Below are 25,200 nucleotides of genomic sequence, written 5' to 3' on the forward strand. Positions count from 1 at the left end.
TGATTGTCTATATTTTCAACAATTTGGTCTGTATGACTCTGCAAAAGGGGCTTAAAATGGCCTATATTTCACTTATAGGTAACTTCCAAGACAATATTAGACACCATAGGTTCAGGGTAGCCTCTATTAATAAACATGGAAGCCAGAAACTTACATTCCTCTGCAAAATCAAACTCATCAGATACCATTCTAGCCGCCCTTACCATCTGCCCTTTGACAGCAGCTCTTTTCTGATGGTAAGGTTGGCTGCTGGTGAAATGCAAAAAGGAATTGGAGTAAGTGGGTTTTCTGTAGATTGTACTTTTATATCTAGAATTTGTTGTGTCCTTAAACAAGTTGATATCAAGAAAGTTGATGTTAATATTATGTATACTATAGGTAAATTAAAAAAAAATCAGTCATTTGGGATATACTAGTGATAAAAGTCGAAACTAGGGCTTTCGACCCCTTCCAAATCAGGAACATGTCGTTTTGGTATCTAGTATACCAAGCGACATTCTCCTGAAATAAAATATTATTGAATAATAGGGTTTTCTCCTAATGGGCCATTATACAATTGGCCAAGCTACCTCCACAGGATGACCCCATTGCGACCCCAGTTCTCTGCAGGTATAGCTGTCCATCTAAAACCATATAGTTATTGGTTAGGACAATCTCCAGTAGAGTTTCTACTAAATAACTCAAGTAATTTACTAATATAGTCGTCCCCCCTAGGTAGAAAGGGTTTTGCAAGTACACAAAATATTAATCCACTATCCAAAACCCCATGCTTTTCATGAAAATGATTTGCTGTAGGGCTAAATTAATTATGATTCTTTACATCTCGAAGATGTTCAACGACCCGAATTCTAACCATATGTTTGGTTTGCCCTATGTACCATCTTATCTTAGGACAAGTGCATCCCAAAATATAGACCACCCCTGCTGACCTGTAGTTAAAAGAGTACCTAGAGTTAAACATTTTCCCATTACTCATAGAACCTGACAGATTTCTCATTCTATTACATATACTACAATGGCCACAAGGGAATGTTCCTAAAGATAAATTAGTATTGGGTCCCACAACAAAATTATAATTCAATAATTCCTTTATGTTTTTCCCTTTACTAAAAGAAAATGTGACATGTCTGGGGAATAGATAACCAATATTTTCATCCTCAGAAATAATATGCCAAAATCTCCTTTTAGTATTCACTAAGAGAATTTTGTTACATAGTAACACTTTTTACTCTCCTCAGTACCACTAGAAGGACTTGTACCACTAAATTCATTGTAGTTACTAACTGACATTCTTTGTATTTTTAAACTAATACCCCCAAGCACAGCTTGTTTACATCTCAATAACTTTACTTCATTATACCCTCTCTCTTTTAATCTCCTCTCCGCATAATTTAATTCAACTACTTTCTGATTTTCCTCACTAGTAAGATCAAAAATTCTCTTAAACTCACCATAGGGTAATGAGTTCAACAAGTGCTCAGGGTGCATGCTAGTTGCATGCAAAAACATATTGACTGAGGTCTCTTTCCTATATGGTTTAAAGCCTATAGCTTCACCATCCCCATATAATGTCACATCTAAAAAGTTAATGGCCTCCCTACTGCACTCATAAGAGAAGGCCAAACCATGTTCATTACAGTTTAGGGTCTCAAAAAAATCCATAAAATCACAAATATCACCCTTACAAATAATATAAGGTCATCAGTAAACCGTTTATAGAACAAAACATTGTTCTTGTAAAACGTATTTGGATATATAAATTGTTTCTCAAAAAATTCCATATATATTATAGCATATGAGGGCTGATAAGAGGCCCCCATTGCTGTACCCTTTAACTGTAGGAAAAATTCATTTCTAAAGGAAAAATGGTTGTGGGTTAAACTAAACTCCAATAAACTAATCAAAAAAGTAGTCCTTATACCATCACCCATCATGTCCATAATGGCTTCCAAACCCCATCTAAGTTTAATGTTGGTATATAATGATTTTGCATCAATAGTATCCTAATAACAGTCTCCTCCCCATTTAATCTTGGCCAACTCATTCAACAAATCTTGTGTATTTAAAATGTATGCAGGAAATAATCTTTCTTCTCTAGACTTTCTAAACTTTTTATAGACAGAGTTAGTCTACAGGATTATTGATTATAATGATTCTTCCTATTGTGGCATAGTGTCTAGCATTGCTTTTGGCCATAATTTTGTTGCAGAACTGGATACAGACAATAAGGCCTCTTTATTTAAAAAATGCAGATAATGTGATCACAAGATCCCTATCCAGGACTCAAGATTTGTGCATAGTATGCCTTGGAGTTGGGTATCTTGACTCAGAGTGTCAAAATTTAAAAAATATTAGTTCTAGGACCCTTCTTGATAGATGTAATAAGCTGATTCCAAAAGGAATCCTCAAAGGTAATACCCCGGCAAACAAACTTGCCAACGTGGTGTACTCAAAGGCTGGACAGAGCCATACATCATAGAGCCTGTTCCACATACGCATGACAGAGTACTATGACCAGCAAGGTAGACCCCATTGGAGTAAGGATCCCCTTGTCAATAACATTGTGATATCAGCAGCTACCAGATGTAAGTTCCCAGAGGATGTTCAAGCTATCCATCCTTAGAAGGACTCTAGAATGATGAATAGATTATGAAAGTGAGTATATGCTTCAGACACTTTTTTCATTAGAACAATCAATTACTTGCACCATAGGATGAGGTTTCTGAGAGACCTGGTGAACAAGACCATGAAAAGTATGAACTAATTTCTGCCTGGGGATCTTCGTAAGCAGTTACAGACCCAGGTGGGTGCTAACAACACCATCTTGTCACTCTCCATGCATCTGTTGCATAATATAGTGAATATAGCTGCCAGATTGACTGTTGTAGGTGTAACATGGCATCATGTCCTGTTGTGCCTTCCAGATTTTGCTGAACACTTCAAAGTGGCTTTCATCTATGCCCCCCCCCCTTTATGGAAACTCTGTGTCTGGGCAGAAGGTAAAGAATAAATCTCTGTAATGTGAGCAAGAGGGTAAGATGCTCACAGCTGTTGAGATCAAATTCTTGGCCTCTCAGAGAGATTGTTTCATTGAGCCTAGAATATCAAGTCTTGGAAATCCGAAAAGCCCCAGCATAAGTAGCAGTATGACAGAGGCTCCCAAGGTATAGGGAATTTCTCTAGCAACCAGCACCAAAGTGGCAGAGGTGGTCCACACCAATCAGGATTCCGAGGGACCTCTCCAGGGTTTTTCAAGTATAAACCTAAATAGATGCCTGATTCTCTTACATTGGAGGCAGTCAGTGGATGCTTTACCCTGCATCACTTGCATGACTAGCCATCATGCAAGACAAATGGATCAGGGAAGTAATATCCAGAGCTACTCAATATCATTTTCAGAAATATGCAAACAACCACCCACCAAACCATTCTTAGTGTTACTCCATCATTATTAGGGTTCAACCAAACACCCTAATAATGGGCGACTTCAACTACCCCACCATTAAATGGGAAAACTGCTTGTGTACCAACTCCTTAGCTCAACGCTTTCTGGAATTCATAAACTCCAATGCCCTAGATCAACTTATCCACACCCCCACCAGGGACAACAATGTCCTAGACCTAGTCATTACCAACATGAGTGACCAGTGTTCCACACCTGAAGTCATCTCCTTGTTGGTTCGATCGGACCATAAGCTTATCACCTTTGATATCCACATCCCGCACCTACCCCCCATTAAGGAAACCACAGTAAAAAATTTCTCCAAAGCCAACTTCATGCTTCTTAAGACAGAAGTGGTGAACTTCATGACACCCATGCAGATGGAAAATACAGTTACAACTGCTGAATCCTACACAAATGCACTCTATAAGCACTTACACGAGTGCATGGATCGTGCTATCCCAAACAGAACCAAGACGCTATCCTCCAAAAAAAGGAAGCCAATCTGGTGGTCCCCTGCCATAAACAAACTGTACAACAGAAGGAAGAAACTGTTGCAAAAGAGAGTAAAATCCCATGAGTGGAGGAGCTTCCTGGTCAGCCTCAGTAAGAAGCTGAAATCCCTTATAAGATCATCCAAAGCTAGCTCTGAAAACAAAATCGCCACTAAATCCAAGGACAACCACAAAGCATTCTATAGCTATGTCAAGAATCTAGATGGCTACACCCAGATCTGCTCTGAGTTACAGCACAAAGGCATGAAAATTACAGAACAAACACCAAAAGGCCAGCATAGTAGTTCCACAGTTTAATATGAGGTAAAAAACGGACAAAAATGTCCCACACAAAATAACCTTCAGTAACTCATACTAGTTTCGGCACCCGCCTTCTTCAGTGAGTATAGAAAAATGCAAACATATGGACCACAACCAGACTTCAGTATTTATAATGCTGCTAACCAATAGGAAAACAGTCAATGTGCTTAGGCTCCTAATACAAAAGTGAATTGACACAGTAAAGTTAAAGAGTCTACAACCAAAACACATGGATGTATATATATACACATTTAAACAAAATAATACATAAAAAAATGACAAAGGCAAAAATATATAAAAATATATAACATTATAAATTGTGTTTGCCTCCTGCAATAATCTGGAATAAGTATTCCTAAGAAAATAGATATTAAAGATGTTATTGGTAACAAGATCAGTCCAATTGTGTTATACTATGTGTCCAAAACATGACACAATAACTTTATTTATTTTATTATATAAAGTTGGTTAATTGATTTGTATTTTCTCTGGAAGAAGGAGAGGCAATCACCCTCCGGAAGCTAATAAAACTGTATCTTATTTTACTTCTTGGATATTGCTCAGTTTGTTTCTCGCTCCTATTGTTTTTAACTGGTTTCTTGTCTTTGGTCTGTGTTTGTAACTGTCACTTCAGCTATACGGATCTCAGAATTACAGGCCTTGTGCATCAAGAAACCATACCTAATATTTCATAAAGACAGAGCATCTCTATGTATTAATCCATCTTTTCTCCCCAAAGTGGTTTCTGATTTTTCTGTGAACCTTCCATCGAGCTCCCAGTGTTTTTCCCAAACTATTCCAATAAAGGAGAATACTGCCTACATTCCTTGGATGTGCATAGGCAGCTACATTTTTACCTAGACAGGACTAGATCTATTCGCAAGACAGACCAACTTTTCATTTCCTTCTCTGGTCCATGAATGGGAAATGCTGTTTCAAAAGTCACTTTATCAAAGTGGCTCAGAGATTGTATTTCTTTTTCATATTCATGTGCAAATGAACCTAGACCTCACAATATCAAAGCACATTCAGCTAGAGCTATAGCAACCTCTGTAGCCTTTCACTCAAGAGCCTCTATGGATGACATTTGCGCAACAACCATTTGGGCTAAACCACACACTTTCATCAAACATTACAAGTTGTATATAGTCTCTGGGGAAGAGCTACCTTCGGCTTAATGGTGCTCAGGAGTGTTCTTCCATAAGGGCCACCCAGGTTTCTCAGGTAGCTTGGGATTCTGTCCCATCAATGATGAATGGAAAGAAGATTAACAACATCAGATAAAGAAGTTATGTCTTACCATAATGTTCCATCTATGTTGTTGATCTTCTTTCATTCATCAACCCCACCAAAGGCTCCTGGTGGATCTCATGGGACCCTGTGGTGTATCAGGGTTTTTGCGCAGAAATGGCCTCTGTTTTCTTTCAATATGTCTTATGCAAACTCGATCTGAGGTAACAGGGAGAAGGGCATTGTGAGTAGCAGCTTAGCTCAAGAGGTTTTGGTGTATGTGAGCTTGGTATTAGGCTGACATGGTTCCGAGGGGCTCGGAACCAACCCATCAGTGATGAATGAAAGAAGATCAACAACACAGATGGAACGTTATGGTAAGACATAACTCCTTTTTATCTTGTATAAAGAGAGAACTAATCCTTCTTTCATGCCTAAGGTGGTTACGAATGTGTTTCTAAATCAGGCCATTCATCTACCTACCTTCTTCCCCAACCCTCAGAACAGAGGGGAAAGAATACTTCACTCTTTGGATGTGCACATAATGCTATGCTTCTACCTAGACAGGAGAAAATCATAGAGAAAATCAGACCAGCTGTTTATAACCTTTGCCCCTCGCACTGAAGGAAAGCCAGCTTCTAAACTAGATATTACAGCACTGGGTGATTATGACTTATGAGGCATACCTGAGGAACTAGACCTCAACTTTTTATTGGTTTCTCCAAATCTTTAACCTTTTACTGCTAAAACTTCATTCACTGCAGATAGCCAGGCTGGTCACTGTCTGCAAGAGAGAAAACAATATACCATCTCAGACTAGGTAGCCATTAGAAATGAATCAGCAAGTAGTGAGTACATACACTCTTAGTCTGTACAACTTTTATGCAAGCATTTAAAGATCGTCATCATTTCAATAAGAGTTTGTTAGAAGTTTAACAGGATTGCCAGCCTTTGAGAGTCACAATAGTCTACCTGTTTTATGGTTTTGTTTTACATGTCATGTAAGTTTTTTAAATGCTAATCTATCATTTATTATGACTTCAAGATTTTTAAATATGTAACTCATCCTTATTCATTACAATTGGATCATTAGCTAAATTCTTTCCCAAAAAATATGTTTATATTTATTCAAACTAAAATATAGTTCTGTGTCTCTGGCCCAAATTGTAATTCCCAACAGGTAGTTAGTTATTCAGTATTGCTACATCAACCCTAAAAGCCAAAACCAATTTTGCAATTATCAACATATTTTAAAGGCCAACATGACATAATAGTAGGAAAGGAAGCAAATACAAACTACAGCATTACAGGACCTCATACTTGTTCCTGTTGGACACCAGAACATACTTACTTACTTGCAGAATATTCTGCTAGTACCATAACCCTTTTCATTCTATTAGTTAACCAATGATTTAGGCTAGTCCTGTCCAGACACAAGAACTGATGAGATGGTCAATGAAGGCACTTTATCACTCCGACAGCAACAAAATTCTGGCTAGCTCGAACTCTTCCTCTCCCATAAGGCAGTGTTCCCACCTGATTCTTCAGATCTCATCTTTGCCATAAAGAGCTTTGATGACTCTTTGGTTAGCTCAAGCATTTCAGGAATATATATCTGCCATTTTGGGTGGGATAAGTGTTTTTTTTTTTTTTTACGTATTGTTCCTCAGTAGGGTTAGATCATCAGTTAGCTAGCTATCACTATCAGTTCTTTTTATAGTCACTATCAGTTGTATACAATTTCCTTTTTTTCATAACCTAGACTTCTCCCCATTATTACATTCCTCATACTTGTGTGACCAAAATAAATAAATAATCTTTCTTAAAAACACACAAACCAAAAAATCCAATCCAAAAAACACAAATAAACACCAGCACCTTTCTTCTTTTATTCAGCAACAGTGATCTAGCACCTCGGCAGTTCGCCTTCTAGGATCACAATATAACAAATTCAGCTGGCTTTTACATTATACAAACAGCCTCTTAACAGGATCCAATAATTTAATTAAAGTATTTAAATAACAATGAGTGTATACAAACATATATATTCAATAAATATTAATAAATCATTATACACATACATATTTTCCACAGACTATCCATATATAATTTACATAAATAGCATAAACATTTCACCATTTAATTTCATACTTCTTGATTTAAGCCATTGGGTAACAGAGTTTGAAATTTAAATATCATTCTGGTTTCCAACTCAAGTAATTTACTAATATAGTCGCCCCCTCTAGGTAGAAAGGGTTTTGCAAGTACACAAAAGATTAATCCACTATCCAAAGCCCCATGCTTTTCATGAAAATGATTTGCTGTAGGGCTAAATTAATTATGATTCTTTACATCTCGAAGATGTTCAACGACCCGAATTCTAACCATACGTTTGGTTTGCCCTATGTACCATCTTATCTTAGGACAAGTGCATCCCAAAATATAGACCACCCCTGCTGACCTGTAGTTAAAATAGTACCTAGAGTTAAACATTTTCCCATTACTCATAGAACCTGACAGATTTCTCATTGTATTACATATACTGCAATGGCCACAAGGGAATGTTCCTAAAGATAAATTAGTATTGGGTCCCACAATAAAATTATAATTCAATAATTCCTTTATGTTTTTCCCTTTACTAAAAGAAAATGTGACATGTCTGGGGAATAGATAACCAATATTTTCATCCTCAGAAATAATATGCCAAAATCTCCTTTTAGTATTCACTAAGAGAATTTTGTAACATAGTAAAACTTTTTACTCTCCACAGTACCACTAGAAGGACTTGTACCACTAAATTCATTGTAGTTACTAACTGACATTCTTTGTATTTTTAAACTAATACCCCCAAGCACAGCTTGTTTACATCTCAATAACTTTACTTCATTATACCCTCTCTCTTTTAATCTCCTCTCCGCATAATTTAATTCAACTACTTTCTGATTTTCCTCACTAGTAAGATCAAAAATTCTCTTAAACTCACCATAGGGTAATGAGTTCAACAAGTGCTCAGGGTGCATGCTAGTTGCATGCAAAAACATATTGACTGAGGTCTCTTTCCTATATGGTTTAAAGCCTATAGCTTCACCATCCCCATATAATGTCACATCTAAAAAGTTAATGGCCTCCCTACTGCACTCATAAGAGAAGGCCAAACCATGTTCATTACAGTTTAGGGTCTCAAACAAATCCATAAAATCACAAATATCACCCTTACAAATAAATATAAGGTCATCAGTAAACCGTTTATAGAGCAAAACCTTGTTCTTGTAAAACGTATTTGGATATATAAATTGTTTCTCAAATAATTCCATATATATTATAGCATATGAGGGCTCATAAGAGGTCCCCATTGCTGTACCCTTTAACTGTAGGAAAAATTCATTTCTAAAGGAAAATTGGTTGTGGGTTAAACTAAACTCCAATAAACTAATCAAAAAAATAGTCCTTGGACCATCACCCATCATGTCCATAATGGCTTCCAAATCCCATCTAAGTTTAATGTTGGTATATAATGATTTTGCATCAATAGTATCCTAATAACAGTCTCCTTCCCATTTAATCTTGGCCAACTCATTCAACAAATCTTGTGTATTTAAAATGTATGCAGGAAATAATCTTTCTTCTCTAGACTTTCTAAACTTTTTATAGACAGAGTTAGTCTACAGGATTATTGATTATAATGATTCTTCCTATTGTGGCATAGTGTCTAGCATTGCTTTTGGCCATAATTTTGTTGCAGAAATGGATACAGACAATAAGGCCTCTTGATTTAAAAAATGCAGATAATGTGATCACAAGATCCCTATCCAGGACTCAAGATTTGTGCATAGTATGCCTTGGAGTTGGGTATCTTGACTCAGAGTGTCAGAATTTTAAAAATATTAGTTCTAGGACCCTTCTTGATAGATGTAATAAGCTGATTCCAAAAGGAATCCTCAAAGGTAATACCCCAGCAAACAAACTTGCCAACGTGGTGTACTCAAAGGCTTGGACAAAGCCATACATCATAGAGCCTGTTCCACATACGCATGACAGAGTACTATGACCAGCAAGGTAGACCCCATTGGAGTAAGGATCCCCTTGTCAATAACATTGTGATATCAGCAGCTACCAGATGTAAGTTCCCAGGGGATGTTCAAACTATCCATCCTTAGAAGGACTCTAGAATGATGAATAGATTATGAAAGTGAGTATATGCTTCAGACACTTTTTTCATTAGAACAATCAATTACTTGCACCATAGGATGAGGTTTCTGAGAGACCTGGTGAACAAGACCATGAAAAGTATGAACTCATTTCTGCCTGGGGATCTTCGTAAGCAGTTACAGACCCAGGTGGGTGCTAACAACACCATCTTGTCACTCTTCATGCATCTGTTGCATAATATAGTGAATATAGCTGCCAGATTGACTGTTGTAGGTGTAACATGGCATCATGTCCTGTTGTGCCTTCCAGATTTTGCTGAACACTTCGAAGTGGCTTTCATCTATGCCCCCCCCCCCCCCCCCTTTATGGAAACTCTGTGTCTGGGCAGAAGGTAAAGAATAAATCTCTGTAATGTGAGCAAGAGGGTAAGATGCTCACAGCAGTTGAGATCAAATTCTTGGCCTCTCAGCGAGATTGTTTCAGTGAGCCTAGAATATCAAGTCTTGGAAATCCGAAAAGCCCCAGCATAAGTAGCAGTATGACAGAGGCTCCCAAGGTATAGGGAATTTCTCTAGCAACCAGCACCAAAGTGGCAGAGGTGGTCCACACCAATCAGGATTCCGAGGGACCTCTCCAGGGTTCTTCAAGTATAAACCTAAATGGATGCCTGATTCCCTTACATTGGAGGCAGTCAGTGGATGCTTTACCCTGCATCACTTGCATGACTGGCCATCATGCAAGACAAATGGATCAGGGAAGTAATATCCAGAGCTACTCAATACCATTTTCAGAAATATGCAAACAACCACCCACCAAACCATCCTTAGTGTTACTCCATCATTATTAGGGTTCAACCAAACAACTTCAACTACCCCACCATTAAATGGGAAAACTGCTTGTGTACCAACTCCTTAGCTCAACGCTTTCTGGAATTCATAAACTCCAATGCCCTAGATCAACTTATCCACACCCCCACCAGGGACAACAATATCCTAGACCTAGTCATTACCAACATGAGTGACCAGTGTTCCACACCTGAAGTCAACTCCTCGTTGGTTCGATCCGACCATAAGCGTATCACCCTTGATATCCACATCCCGCACCTACCCCCCATTAAGGAAACCACAGTAAAAAATTTCTCCAAAGCCAACTTCATGCTTCTTAAGACAGAAGTGGTGAACTTCATGACATCCATGCAGATGGAAAATACAGTTACAACTGCTGAATCCTACACAAATGCACTCTATAAGCACTTACACAAGTGCATGGATCGTGCTATCCCAAACAGAACCAAGATGCTATCCTCCAAAAGAAGGAAGCCAATCTGGTGGTCCCCTGCCATAAACAAACTGTACAACAGAAGGAAGAAACTGTTGCAAAAGAGAGTAAAATCCCATGAGTGGAGGAGCTTCCTGGTCAGCCTCAGTAAGAAGCTGAAATCCCTTATAAGATCCTCCAAAGCTAGCTCCGAAAACAAAATCGCCACTAAATCCAAGGACAACCACAAAACATTCTATAGCTATGTCAAGAATCTAGATGGCTACACCCAGATCTGCTCTGAGTTACAGCACAAAGGCATGAAAATTACAGAACCAACTGATATTGCCAACATCCTGGCAGATCGGTTCAGTGCTAACTTTACCCCCCTCTCACTCCCTAAAGGGCCCATATCTATACAGGAAGAATGCAGAGTCCCTGTAATCACAACTACGCAGGTAAAAGCTGCACTCTTCCCCCTTCCAAAGTGCTTGTATTTTACAGTATAATTTAGGCATAGATAGCATTAAAAGGATGATGTATAAATTTTGGTATGTTATAACTAGTGGCATTGGTCTAGTTAAAATTTTGGGTACCAAACCCAAATTTATATATAAAATGGGAAAGAATATGAAGTCTTTGGTTGAACAAAGATACAATGAATCGAAGAAAGATTGTAATAATAGAAGTAGAAAATGTGGTTTTTGCAATCAATGTAGATATATGTCGCAAGAAAGCAAAACAAGGCTACAGAATGGGCATAAATCTTTTATAAGATTTAGATTTGGTAACTGTAACACAAGAATGGTAATATATTTGGCAAAATGTGATAAATGTCCAAGTTTTTATGTAGGAAAGATTGAGAGATGTCTTAAAAAGCGAATATATGATAATATGTACAGTATCAAAATCAAAGACAAAACCAACGCACTATATAGACATGTTGAAATTAAAGGTGGTGAACATCAATTTAGATTTAGTATTCTTGACATCATAGAAACTGATCGTAGAGGTGGAGATTTTAAAAGCTTATGGTGGCAAATATTTTTAGATGCCACCACTCCGCCAGGATTAAATGATTTCATATCAGTTAAACCATTGTTATTTATGTAATTTTAACTTTAAATATTTTATTTATGTTTATTAAATAGCATATATATATGAATCATTAGTATTATCAGCTTTTATATATTCAAAAGATATTTTTAAGATATATATTTTTAAGATATTTTTAAGGAATTTTTCAAGGTATTTTGATGGAATATTATTAATATATTTGATTAGATGTCATTATTGATATATTTCCTTATCTTTTTATTTTCTTACATTCGTTACATATTTGGACATATTTTATAACATTTGTACTGTTTATAGGATTTTCATAGGCAATTGCAGTGCTTTGTCAGGAAGGAAATATTAATTTATATATATACATTTATTAATTCATTTAGTTATTCATCAATTTATTGTATTCAGCAATTATAGAAGGAATTTCTGCTTACCATACAAAAAACAAATATATATAAGGTTTTTATGATTATAAACGTGATGAATTTATATGTGCATAAAGTCACTAACACTATATAATATTACCAGTTCTCATTAATTCTGTGTAAAGGAGCTAAGTCAAATAATCACAAATCATCATATTTTACTTAATATTAATGTGTCATTTATTTTGTTTAATATGTGAATAGATCGCTATGTATGCAGCACTATGAAATAAGCGTACATGTAGCTTTAAGAAGCTGTGACTTTTTTGGCGCCAATTAAGTTATTTAAACTGTTTGTAGAGTATGGCGTCTTAGTTCTGAAGAAGACCAGTTGTAATGGTTGAAAGCACTTAACTTTGTTTTTTTTATGTTAGTTTTATACTGTTGTCGTTGTCAGTTCGTCCTTATGTCCCAATAAATTGGAATTATACTTGGTATTGTGGCACTTATTGGTGGATCCGGAGGCATTTGCTGCACACCTAAAGAAATTCCAATCCCTCCAAGCTACACGCTGTAGGGACCTAAACCTTGTCACCACAATAAACAGGACATGCTGGAGGGATAGATTCCTGTCCCAGAGACTTCCTATACTCTGGAACAAGCTACCCAGCTATGTCAAGCAAAGTTCTTCATTAGCAATCTTCAATAAAAATCTTGATGAGTGGATGGGAAATAGGAAATATACCCCGGGGATCACTTCTGTGTCTCTGCTAGACAGTGGCACAGGAAAATAACTTTCTTGGGTGGCGTAAGCTATGTTACCTTGCTGGCTAGGCTTACGTAGGCCCTTGGGCCGATAGCCTAGTACCTACCTATGAACCTATAAAGAAAGGTAGCCTAACAGGAGGTAAGAAATCTCCTAATAAAGATCTTTCCAAGAGGTCTCACCAGACCAGAGAGGGTCTGGATTCTATTTTCAATTTTCATGATGTCCAGGAAAACTCAGGACCTTAGACCAATTCTAGGCCTCAGTCAGCAGAATCAGTACATGAAGAAGGAATCATTCTAGATACTCATGGTGCAATTTATTCTACTGTATTTGCAGGCAGGAGTCTGTATATGTTCCTTGGATCTCCAGGATGCATGTCTGCATATCAAAATAGTGAAGACATCCGGGTGGGAACCAGTTCTTAAGTTTTCAGAGTCCTGCCCTTTGGTCTCACCTTAACCACTGGTCATTCCCAGAGTATATGGCTCCAGTCACAGAACACATGCTGCTATTAGGGGGTAAAGATATTTCTCTATCTAGATGACTGGCTTATCACTGCATTTACAATAGAAAAGCTTATAAAGGCAAAGCAATGTTTACTCCAGCTATGCATATCCTTTGGGATCACAGTCAGCCTAGCAAAATTGCAGTTGAAACCCTCCCACATTCTACAGTCATTGGCTGCCAGATGGATGCATTGAAACAAAGAGTCATGCTACCAGCAGGAAGGATGACCACAACAGTACAAGCTGTTCTGAATCTGTCACACTACCCAAAGACAGATGCAGTTACAGTCCTCAAATTGCTAGGCCTTACAGAAGCCTCTGTTCACAGTACAATATACCAGACTACACATGAGAGTCCTGCAGTGGAGAATCAGAACTCAATGTGTTAAACAAAGCAACCATGGTAACACCCATAAAACTTTCAGAGGCTTGTTAGAGGAACCTGTCCTGGTGGACAAACCTGGAAAATCTCAGCTCAGGGACATTTTTCATTCACCCAATACCCATAGCTACAATTACTGTGGACTTACCCTTAATGGAGTGGGGTAGCACCACTTGAGCAAGACAGTCCAAGTGACGTGAACTACAGACGAGGACAAATTGCACATCAGTGTCTTGTAGATTAGAATGGTCTTCCTAATGTTGCAAACATTTCAAAACCTTCTTTCTCCAAGGTGCAGTGTCCATCTAATCAGGCAGCACAACAGTGGTATGGTACATAAACAAATCTCAGGCAGTCTTAACCCTTCTACAACTTTTTCTGATAGCAATATACATCCCAATGACTTCCACATGATTGTGGACAGTTTGAGCAGGGAAACTGTGCTCCCACATAATTGGTCTCTCAGCAACTCCATTAAATTAAAAATTTTTTGAAAGTGGGGGGATCTTTTTGCTTCACCATACAATATTTATTTTATTTTACTTATTTATTTAACATTTGTTAACTGGGAAAGTCCGACTTTGAACAAAGCCAATTTTCAGAGGTGGCCCAGGGAGAAACACTCCAGATGCATTTCTTTATAGTGTGGGAGGAAACTGGAGCACCCGGATGAAACCCACACGAATGCAGGGTGGGCATGCAGACTCCACACAGAAGGTACCCCAGCCAAGAACCAAACAGGAGAACCTCTTGCTTTGAGGCGACAATGCTACCGCTGCACCACTGTGCTATGCTGTTGCATAGCAAATGCAACATTTTTTTCTTCATTGTCCTCCAAGTGGGATTTTCCCCAAGAGACACATTCTCCCATGAGTGTTCCCACCCGCTCCAAATCCTTTGCCTTTCACCCCGGAATTATTTCCAGATATTGTAGAAAGCCAAGATTGACAAAGCCAGGGTTATTCTCATAACCCCTTGTGGCCTTGTCACATTTGGTTCACTTTACATTGGCTATATCTGAGAAAAAAAACCCTTCTTCCACCAGAGTACCCTCACCTGTTATCTCATCTATACAGCCAGCATGACCTGGACATTTAGTCCCTCATATTAACCACTTGGTTTCTCTACTTCCAGTAATGGCCATAGACCCTATGTATCCAGCAGAGGTTATACATTTAATTACAGTTTCTCAGTGATCCTCTGCTAGAAAGATTTATAGAGGTAAATGACAACATTTTTCATTATGGGTTAATCAACATCACATCAGTCCCTTTTTAAACCCTATTTCTCACATGTTGACCATTTTATCAGGATGTTTTCAAGCAGGGGCTACTTACTTATGTCAGCGTTCATTTGGGTGCAACCTTGCAGTATCATCCAGGGTTTTCATCATCATCCCTAGCTTCGTACAAACTATGCCGAGCATTTTTAAAATACATTTCCATTCCAGACCACCTTTGACTCATCCTTCCCCTCCATGGAACCTCAGTTTCATTCCAGAAAAACGTATTCTTCCCTACATTAAACTTGACAGCTCTGCTGATGTAAAATTCCTATTCTGGAAGACACTGCTTCTAGTAGCCATCTCTTTCACCAAATGTGTTTCAGAGTTGCAGGCTATAGCACTTAAACTTCCTTATGTTGTCTTTCATAAAGGCAAGGTCTCTAAGAACTAATCCATCCTTTATGCCAAAAGTGGCAACACAAACTTAATTTGAGTCAATTCATCTTCCTGTATTTTGTCCAAGTTATTCCAACAAAGCCAATTAACAAGTTGAGCTGCTTAGATGTTCACGGCCAACTCACAGAAAGCATTCAAAAAGAATAACCAGATGTTTTCTTCATTTTCCAATTTGAAAAAAAAAATGTCAGAAAATAGCTAAAGTCACACTATCAAAATAGTTATCTGATTGCATCACCTTTTTTATTCATCTACTAACAAACCCCTGCCTTGCAAACTAAAACACACTGTTTCAGGACTCAAGCTGTACACACATTGCTTTCTTCAGTAACTTCCTGTGAAAGAAAGTTGCACAGCTTCACCTAGTCTACTTCAAATAATTTATCTAAACGTTAGAGTTTAGATATATTGTTCAGATTGGGACATTCATTCTCTAAGGTCTAGTGTTCCACCCAAGGTGTACTGTGGATTCAGTCCATTAGTTCCAGTGTCTGGACAGTATCAGCCTAAGTATGCAAGCTATGTACTTACCAGAATGTTAGATTTCATTTTTTTCTCCATTGTCCTCCAAGTGGGATTTTCCTCAATAGACACATTCTCCCATGAGTGTTCCCACCCCCTCCAAATCCTTTGCCTTTCACCCCAGAATTATTCCCAGATATTGTAAAAAGCCAAGATTGGCAAAGCCAGGGTTATTCTCATAACCCCCTTGAGGCCTTGTCACATTTGGTTTCCTTTACATTGGCTATATCTGAGAAAAAAAAACCTTCTTCCACCAGACTACCCTCACCTGTTATGTCATATATACAGCCAGCATGACCTGGACATTTAGTCGCTCATATTAACCACTTGGTTTCTCTACTTCCAGTAATGGCTATAGACCCTATGTATCCATTAGAGGTTATACATTTAATTACAGTTTCTCAGAGATCCTCTGCTAGAAAGATTTATAGAGGCAAATGGCAACATTTTTCATTATGGGTTAATCGACATCACTGCTTCTAGTAGCCATCTCTTTCACCAAATGTGTTTCAGAGTTGCAGGCTATAGCACCCACATGTCCTTATGTTGTCTTTCATAAAGGCAAGGTCTCTCTAAGAACTAATACATCCTTTATGCCAAAAGTGGCAACACAAATTTAATTTGAGTCAGTTCATCTTCTTGAATTTTGTCCAAGTTATTCCAACAAAGCCAATTAATAAGTTGCACTGCTTAGATGTTCACAGCCAACTCACAGAAAGCATTCAGAAAGAATAACCAGATGTTTTCTTCATTTTCCAATTTGGAAAAAAAATGCCAGAAAATAGCTAAAGTCACAGTATTAAAATAGTTATCTGATTGCATCACCTTTTTTATTCATCTACTAACAAACACCCTGCCTTGCAAACTAAAACACACTGTGTCAGGGCTCAAGCTATACACACACACACACACACACACACTGCTTTCTTCAGTAACTTGCCTGTGGAAGAAAGTTGCACAGCTTCACGTAGTCTGCTTCAAATAATTTATATAAACGTTAGAGTTTAGATATATTGTTCAGATTTGGGGCCTCCTTGGGACATTCATTCTCTAAGGTCTAGTGTTCCACCCAAGGTGTACTGCGGATTCTGTCCATTGTCAGTCTAAGTAAGTAAGCTATGTACTTACCAGAATGTTAGATTTAATTTACATATTTCCTGATACTGGAACCACTCACCAGCAACTCCTCCCCCCCTCCAAAGTGCCCTATTTGGAGGAACCTAGAAAAATACCAATGGCCTTTATCCGGCATTTGGTTACTAAATTCTTCCTATTAGCAGAGATGTCTTCTTTCCATTTACTTATAATGGTTGCTAAGATGTTAACTCAATCTGGAGAATCAGTTGGGAGTGCTGCATTATGGATCAGTGGTGCAACTCGAGCTAGATAGACTTTTGTCATTGCCATGGTGATAAGGGTTTTGGCAACCAGTCCATCAGTTCCCGTGCCAGGAGAGACATGCTTACAACCACACCTCATGCATGATAAATTATAAACATCATGTTTCTTTTTGGGTGTCATCTTGGACTGACTTGTGACATTGCTTTTATTTTATTTCATGTAATATGTTTCTTATCATTAACAAATAAATCACTTTCAGTCTTTATTTTACATACCTCACATTGTTCATGCAGCCCTTTTATTTTAAAATTTGTTAATTTACTCACCCCTCACATATCCAATGCTTTTGTTCAAGCATTAACATCTGACTATCTCAGCAATCAATGTGTTACATGAACATTTAAAATGCAACCTACAATTCTGTTGTCATCAAGCCACAAAATCACCAAACTTGAGCTCCTAGATTTCTAGCAAAAACAAATGCCTGATGAAAGGGAGATTTTGCTTTGTCTCACAATATCCATTTTATTTCCTTTTCCTGACTGATAGCATGCTTTTTCTTCCTATTAATGGTAAAATGTTAAACACTGCAGTATGTAGGAACATAATACATTGGATTTTGTTCAACTTGTCTGTGATTCCACTTCTAGAGAAATCAAGCACTCAGACTTTTCAGTCCTTAATTTCCAGTTCTTACACAAGTTACCATGCAGATGTAGAGATCTTGGTGGCTGAAATGTAGACATGCTGAGCCAAAATGATGGAAAATATTTGAGATTTCTTTGCAGGATGTAGTAAGCTGTAAGGCAAAGAAAAAATAATTGTTTTACAGTACAAAACAATAAATGACTGATAGTCTGTAATGTTATTTATGATAGAAAGTATAAAATAGAATTTTTGTGGTAGTTTTGGCCAGAAAACATTAAAACTGAATAAAGAAGGAGAACTCTGCATGGCACTACAGAGAATAAATAAATCTGTATATGTATCTATCTATCTATCTATGAGTATATAAAGAATTATTGTCAGTGAGATGGATCAACAGAAAACTCATTGAAAAATCTCATCAATGATAGCACACATAAAAAAAAAATCCAAAGAAAGTGATCGCAAATGTAAACAAAAGCATTACATTTGCAATAACCAACATTGCACCCCCCCCCACCAGTATAGGTGCTCTGCCTCCACACACCCCCTCCAGAACTTAAACTAATTCCAGGGTTGCACAGGTATGAAAACGCCTTGAATTATACTACACTCCTGAAATTCAGCTGTAACATAATTTGATCAACTTTCACCACAAACAAAATTTCTCAAAAAATTGACACACAGACACACACACACACACACACACACACGTGTGTGCATATTTCTTCAGAATAAATGATTGAAGACCAGTGTGGATTCAGAACAGACAAGGTGTCAAAAGTACAATTTTCTTGACACCACATAATATCTTGCATATTGACAAGACATTTGCCTTGCAGGCCTAAGGAAGAAGCAGACCACCAATATGTATCTCCATGTTCAAGATTAATTGATAGCAGCTAAATCCAGGGAAGCATCATGTGGCACATATACCCAAACACAGTTAAGCACATTCTTACAGTGATGGCACTTCATTATCTACATTTATAACTATAGTTTTATCTGTGACATGTCTCAAAATAGTTAATAAGGAGCATGCCATGCCTTTTGGATAATTTTTCTATGGCTCTAGCATGTGGTTATAGCATGATTCATACTAAAGAGTGTAAAAGAACATCAAAGAAATATGAAGTTACAAGTGTTTAACATAGTATGAAACAACATGGGGAACCAGTAGATGAATAATTTAGTTATCTGAGATACTAGTAAGATGAAGGAGAATGGAAAGGAGGCAAATCCTAGCTATCAGCAGATAATCACCAGTAGAGTAGAACAGATAAAGGGAAGGGGGTTATGTGCATCTGATCACTGCTGACACATGGACAGGAAAGGGTCAAACTCATGATACATCTGCTGACAGAGGAAGGTAAATGCCAGCAACAGTGTTTTAACCACTCATTATTTTTCTGGCTTGCAGTAGAGTACCTATATGTGGCAGCCGTGCTGTCATCAGTCATGTAAAAAATACATACAGGGTAATGAAATTTCTCTTATGCAGCTGTCAACCCCTTTTTGTTGACCCTGTATTCCCTTATATATGCATTATTGACTGACTGTCTATTACCCTGCAGCTGACTTCTCTTTTGAGCTAGGGATTCTATAGCACATCACAAGAAGTCAAAGATATCATCGTACTTGAACTGTACTAATGTAGAGAGCTGATACATACTGTACTGAAAAAGGTTATGGATGAGTAAACTGTTCTGTTGTTTTTCTCTAGAGCATCTCATGATATCATGATGCAGCAGTCTATAGTATGCTTCATAATCTATGACTGATGTGTTATTATAAATGGATTTTGTAAGGGAGCAAAAAAAAAAAAGAAAAGAAAACTGAACTTTGATATCTCTTTGCCTTTCAGCTAAGCCATCCATTGCTGAAGAAGACTGAAGTCAAAACAAATGTTGTCACCATTTACCTGGAAGAAGTGAGTATGGACTATCTGCCATTTCTGCTTTATACTAACTTTAAGCAGTCAGTATGATTATAGTGTGCTTTCTCTTTTTATGTATGAATTTATTTAAAATTGTCAGCATATAAAAAATACATTAAACATTTCATACTAACATTTTTATTTGCAATCATGTTAACTAGTAAGTGAAGTGATCCATCATATACAACCTTAAAAACACATTTACATCAACAGATTTTGTAAACAGCACTTAATGTGAAATAATAACTGCAACGTATCAGCTGGCTGAATTTTAGAAATTGTTGCAATAATTCTTGGTTATTTTGATCATTTAAGCTTTGTCAAGTATTTTAAAATGGCTTTCACAAACAAATTACTCTGAACTGTTGTACTTGTATTTCTGTAATACTATATGTGCCATTAACACCTAGTTTATTTGAAAATTATGACGTGTTGCTTGTGAATCTGTGATACCTGTGATGATATGAGGTAGTGCCATCTGTGCCAGAGAGAGTAGTGTAACATATACCAGCATAGCTAGCTGGAGTTTTGTAAAGGATTTTATGCATTTGACTATCACACTGATTTGTACAGATGCTTGTGTTAAAATGTATTTGTAAAGCTGCTTGTGTTAAAAATGCGTCAACGGTGGGTCCTGCTAGACAGAAAAGAAATATCCATGTATGTCAGACTGTATTATTGTAATTGATTAGATGTATATGTTTTAACAGGGATCCCTGGAAGTGTGGACGTTTTTGAAATTATTTTATAGCTTTCAGATGCTGCAGCAGATCTTAGCAAAGCTCTGGGAATGTGTTGTACCAGAGTCAGATGACGAGATGTGATGTCATTTTATAACTAGCACTGAAATGATTCTTTAGATATTAGTGAGATATATTTCAGAACTCTCACAGCACTTTGTTTTTAGAATCTGATGGGAAAAATCTCTGACAGGAAAGATCTGTCACACTTCACACCTCATCTTGCCTTGCTGTAGTAAGCAACTCAACACTCACCTTCTTTCCTTGCTGTAGTAAGTAACCAAGGAGCAGTAATTCTTTAGTCAGTCAGGAAAATATAGTGAGATTAGTTAAGTATTGTTTTTCCTGCAGCTGCATGAATCTATCTGACTGTTATTTTTTATATGTCCTGTGACTGACACTCTGGTGTTTATTTTAACTAGGTATTCAGTATTCTCATGTTTTCTATTTGATTATTTATTATTAAATATTTCTAAACCTTTCATTGTGGCTGGTCTTTTAGAGAATATTTTAACTCTTAAGAGTACTTATACTTATTTTAGTGATACTGTGGCTGCTCCTGAAAGTCTTGCTGCATTGGTCAAACTCTACCATTTGTATTAGTATTAATCTTACTCAGTATAATTGGGTACCCTTGTAAGAGCCTTAGAGTAGCTGACTGGTTGCAGAGTTAACTACCTTATAGTCTGGACAGAAGGGGGCACAGCTGGTAAATCTGTGCCAGCCTTTCCAAGGTGTGTGTGTGTGTGTGTGTGTGTGTGTGTGTGTGTGTGTGTGTGTGTGTGTGTGTGTGTGTGTGTGTGTGTGTGTGTAAAAATCAAATATAAAAGTATGTGTATGTGTTAGCTACTTGGAAGAGAGACACATTGCTCCAAAGTGGTCAGTGTGGAGTCTTGTTTAGGGCATGGAGAGAGAGAGTCCAACCCCAGGATTTGAGCATGCATTCCCTGTATGCTGTTAATGAAATTTGTGCTTGGTGCAGAGAGCTGCATCTGAAAATACTGGGTGTTTCTGTTTCTGTTCCTAGTGATTGTCCCCCACCACTGTCAGTGGTGAGGATTGAGGCTCCTTGATTACTGGCCTGGAATAGAGATCATCACAGTACCCACTGTGGCATTGTACCCTTGTATCTACTTATAGGGGCAGTGCTATATAACACTTTCTGCTCATTCAAAAACACAAACCTGTTGCCATGAATTAACACTCATTCTTTGCAGTAATACACTATTAGTAAGTATCATGCCATTCTTCTCACTAAAACACTGTCATATCGTAGCCATTTGGCTGGATTAAGATACTAAAGTAGAATTCTTTCTTGGTTAGCTACATAAAGAGTACTGTACTGAAGTACAAAATTCACTGAAAACTTAACGCATAATCCACATTGCAAAGCACATGTATGTATGTATTTATTTATTTATTAACCAGGTAGGTGAACTGGTCTACTGACCCTTTTCTTCTATTTCGATGGCACAAAACAGCAAAACCAGAAAAACAACATGACTAAATAACATAGCATTTCACATTAAAAAATTGGACAAATTGAGCATTGAAGAACTGCAGCTGTACACCAAAGTCACCAAATTACAGACATGATAAAACCCAGATCTATGTTCACCCACAAAAAGAAAAAACATTGAAGGGCATATGCCATTGAAAATGCCATTTATGGAATCCTCCTCTTGTGGGGGAAATAGCCCCCCCCCACCACTAATTATATATACCAAATCTGAGATCGCACTACACTGGGGAAAGGGCAAATTTCCCTATCTATTTCGTAATGCAATCTTGGTAAGAACAGTTCAACGAATGTCATTTTCGATGGCATATGCTGTTCGATGTTTTTAAGTTTTGATGGATAAACATAGACCCGATAAAGCCCATAATAACCGACAGTAATAGACAACATCTAAAGCAGAAACAAATGCTATGGTTCCAGAAGGTTCACACAGCACACAAACATTTGCAAGAAATTTGTGCAGTACAAAAGGAAGAACAAAAACAAACAGAACACACACTAATTCTGACACCACAGTCTGTAACAATGAATTTAGGACAAGTGAATCATAAAACTATCAGACAAACCAACTCAAATGCAGAAGATGCACAAGAGAACCATACCTAAAACTTGTAAATAACTACCAATAGCTGGCAAGAAGGTATTCAGGCAGCATTTGCAGGACCATCTGGATAATGTGGGACAGAATAAGTTGGTCTTGATAATGATGATATGAATGCTCTTACTGGAACAGACAAAACAGGATATGAGGATTTTTGGGTCCACTTGGTTGGGTCAGCAGGAATAATGAATAAGAAACTGTTCTTGACTCCTATCTGACAAATGGCTTAATTGTTGCTAACATGGTTTGCCAAGAGAGACAGTCACATGATCACACACAAGACTAGTCAGAATGCAACTCAAGTGGACTTCCTCCTAGTTAGGAAAGGACATTGCAAAGTCATCCATAGTTGAAAAGCTAGCCTCCACCATAAACCACTGGTGGCCACAGTCACCTACAAGTCATAGTCAGAATAGGATCTAAGATCAACAAAGACTAAGTTAAGCTGAAGAGCTGAAAGTTGACTGGAGCAAAAACAAATCAGTTCAAGGAAAGAAAAAGAGCAGAAGAAGAATGATCATGTCTCAAAAAGCATGTGTGGAAACTGTATGACAAATCTGTGGTTGAGTCAGGTGTGGAAATAAAGTGCATAAAGAATGCTGATGGTGGACTGCAGAAGTCCAGGAAGCTAGCGAAAGAAAGGAGTGCAGAAAGAAAGTGTGAGACTGACAAGATGGACCAGGCTAAGAAAGGGGATGTACTGGCTAATACCAAGGTTAAGACAGCAATTGAAATGGCAAAGAAGAAGGCACCAGACCTGTTTCAGCTTCTGGAAAGTAAGTCTACAGAAGGTACATCTTTTTCCCTCAGTCTCATTCTTGACTGACCTGGAAAGTGTTTGAATGAAGTTTATCTGTGTAGTATATTTATATTGTGTTTTGATATTACTTCTACCTCACAATGATGTAAGTGCTCTGGAAAGGGCCCTGATTTGCACAACATCATAAGAAGGGGAAGGGGCATTGTAGCCTTGCTAGGCTGACTAAATCCTGACAGTTTTAGTCCTCTGACTGATAAAGACTGAACCACCTCTCCAGCTCTATCATTATAGTGAATGTGCAGCTTTTATTTCCAATTGTATAGATATTATTCGTTAAAAATAAAATTACATCCATTGTAGGTGGAGCTGTTAATACTATCTTTCATGTATGAAATATCTTATATGTGGATTTTTTTGGCTCAAAGTTGTATTATGTTACATAGTTTTAGCTTTCCAAATGCTGCATCAGCAATTCTAGCATGCTTTGCTGTTTTTACTCTGCAGTACCTGTAACTAAATGCTGCAACATGATCTTGCATTTGTAAATATGTATATTTATTTTTTAGGACATATCCTTATATCTATAAATATGTTTTGTTCATTTCTTATTTGATCCTATTCACCTGTGCTGTACCTGCAAATGCTCCATCGAGGTCAATGCACTATCTTGGTAAACAAATATAAATAAGTAGTAAATAAATAAATAAATAATACCTTTCTGTAGTTGCAAACATTCCTCTACTGAACACTGCATCATAAAATTGTATTTTTCTACATGCATATCAGTTGCAGCAGGTGTGTGTTTGAGGTTTTTTTTAAAGTACTTGCTGTTTATGTATTTTAATTTTGCATTGCTGAGATTTGATATAAAGGTAGAAAAAAACACGTGATCTGATGTAGTCTTCTCATTCTTCCTCGACCTGTGGGTTTCGGATCAGACCTCCGATTCAACTCGGCCACTTTCCAAAAGCTTTGACTCCAAAGCTTGAGCTCCTCCCTTACCCATAATGTCTCACTCACCCCTGGTTACCTCAGATCTCATTAGCCACTGTTAGGAGAATCATAGCAGTACTCTGTCTTGAGCTCCGGTGAAGAGTATTTTAGGGCTTCTAACCGTCAGCTACCAAATTTATTTTCTCTAATTCTTCGGCCTTCCTTTTTTCTTCTTTTACCCTACATTTTTCCACAAAAAAAAAAAAATCTGCAGTTTATTCTGTTAGCACTGGTCCATTCTTGGTGGGAATTTTCTGTTCTTCTTTCCTTTCTCTTCTTCCCTTCTCTCTGTTCTTCTGCTATGTCTGAGAAGCCATTAGGTTTCAAAAAGATCTGATACCCACAGGGAATGTGTGTATTGTCTCGGCCCTGCCCATCTTGATGCCTCATGTTCCAACTGTGAGGGTTTCCATCAATGGGCATTGGCCAACAGAAGGAACAAGCTCATTTTGAAGGGCCTTCTACCTCCCTCAGCCCCA

General features: G+C 37.6%; 1 protein-coding gene and 1 long non-coding RNA gene across 5 annotated transcripts in view; one reads left to right on the forward strand and one right to left on the reverse strand.

The window, feature by feature from the left end:
- Positions 1–25,200, forward strand: part of LOC122808806 (alpha-2-macroglobulin-like) — a 2,637,399-nt gene that overhangs the window by 2,339,295 nt on the left and 272,904 nt on the right. For all 4 annotated transcript variants that reach the window (XM_044079865.1, XM_044079862.1, XM_044079863.1 and 1 more), the window contains exon 33: positions 20,037–20,102. In XM_044079865.1, the coding sequence (XP_043935800.1) occupies positions 20,037–20,102 (66 nt within the window). The remainder of the gene's footprint in view (positions 1–20,036; positions 20,103–25,200) is intronic.
- The window catches only part of LOC122808807, a 391,579-nt gene continuing 384,405 nt past the window's right edge, over positions 18,027–25,200 (reverse strand). Inside the window, exon 2 of the long non-coding RNA XR_006365834.1 lies at positions 18,027–18,326. This is a non-coding gene — a long non-coding RNA (uncharacterized LOC122808807). The remainder of the gene's footprint in view (positions 18,327–25,200) is intronic.

This window comes from Protopterus annectens, chromosome 8.part0 (genome assembly GCF_019279795.1).
Source record: "Protopterus annectens isolate FY-2018-M chromosome 8.part0, PAN1.0, whole genome shotgun sequence".
NCBI classification, from domain to species: domain Eukaryota; kingdom Metazoa; phylum Chordata; order Ceratodontiformes; family Protopteridae; genus Protopterus; species Protopterus annectens.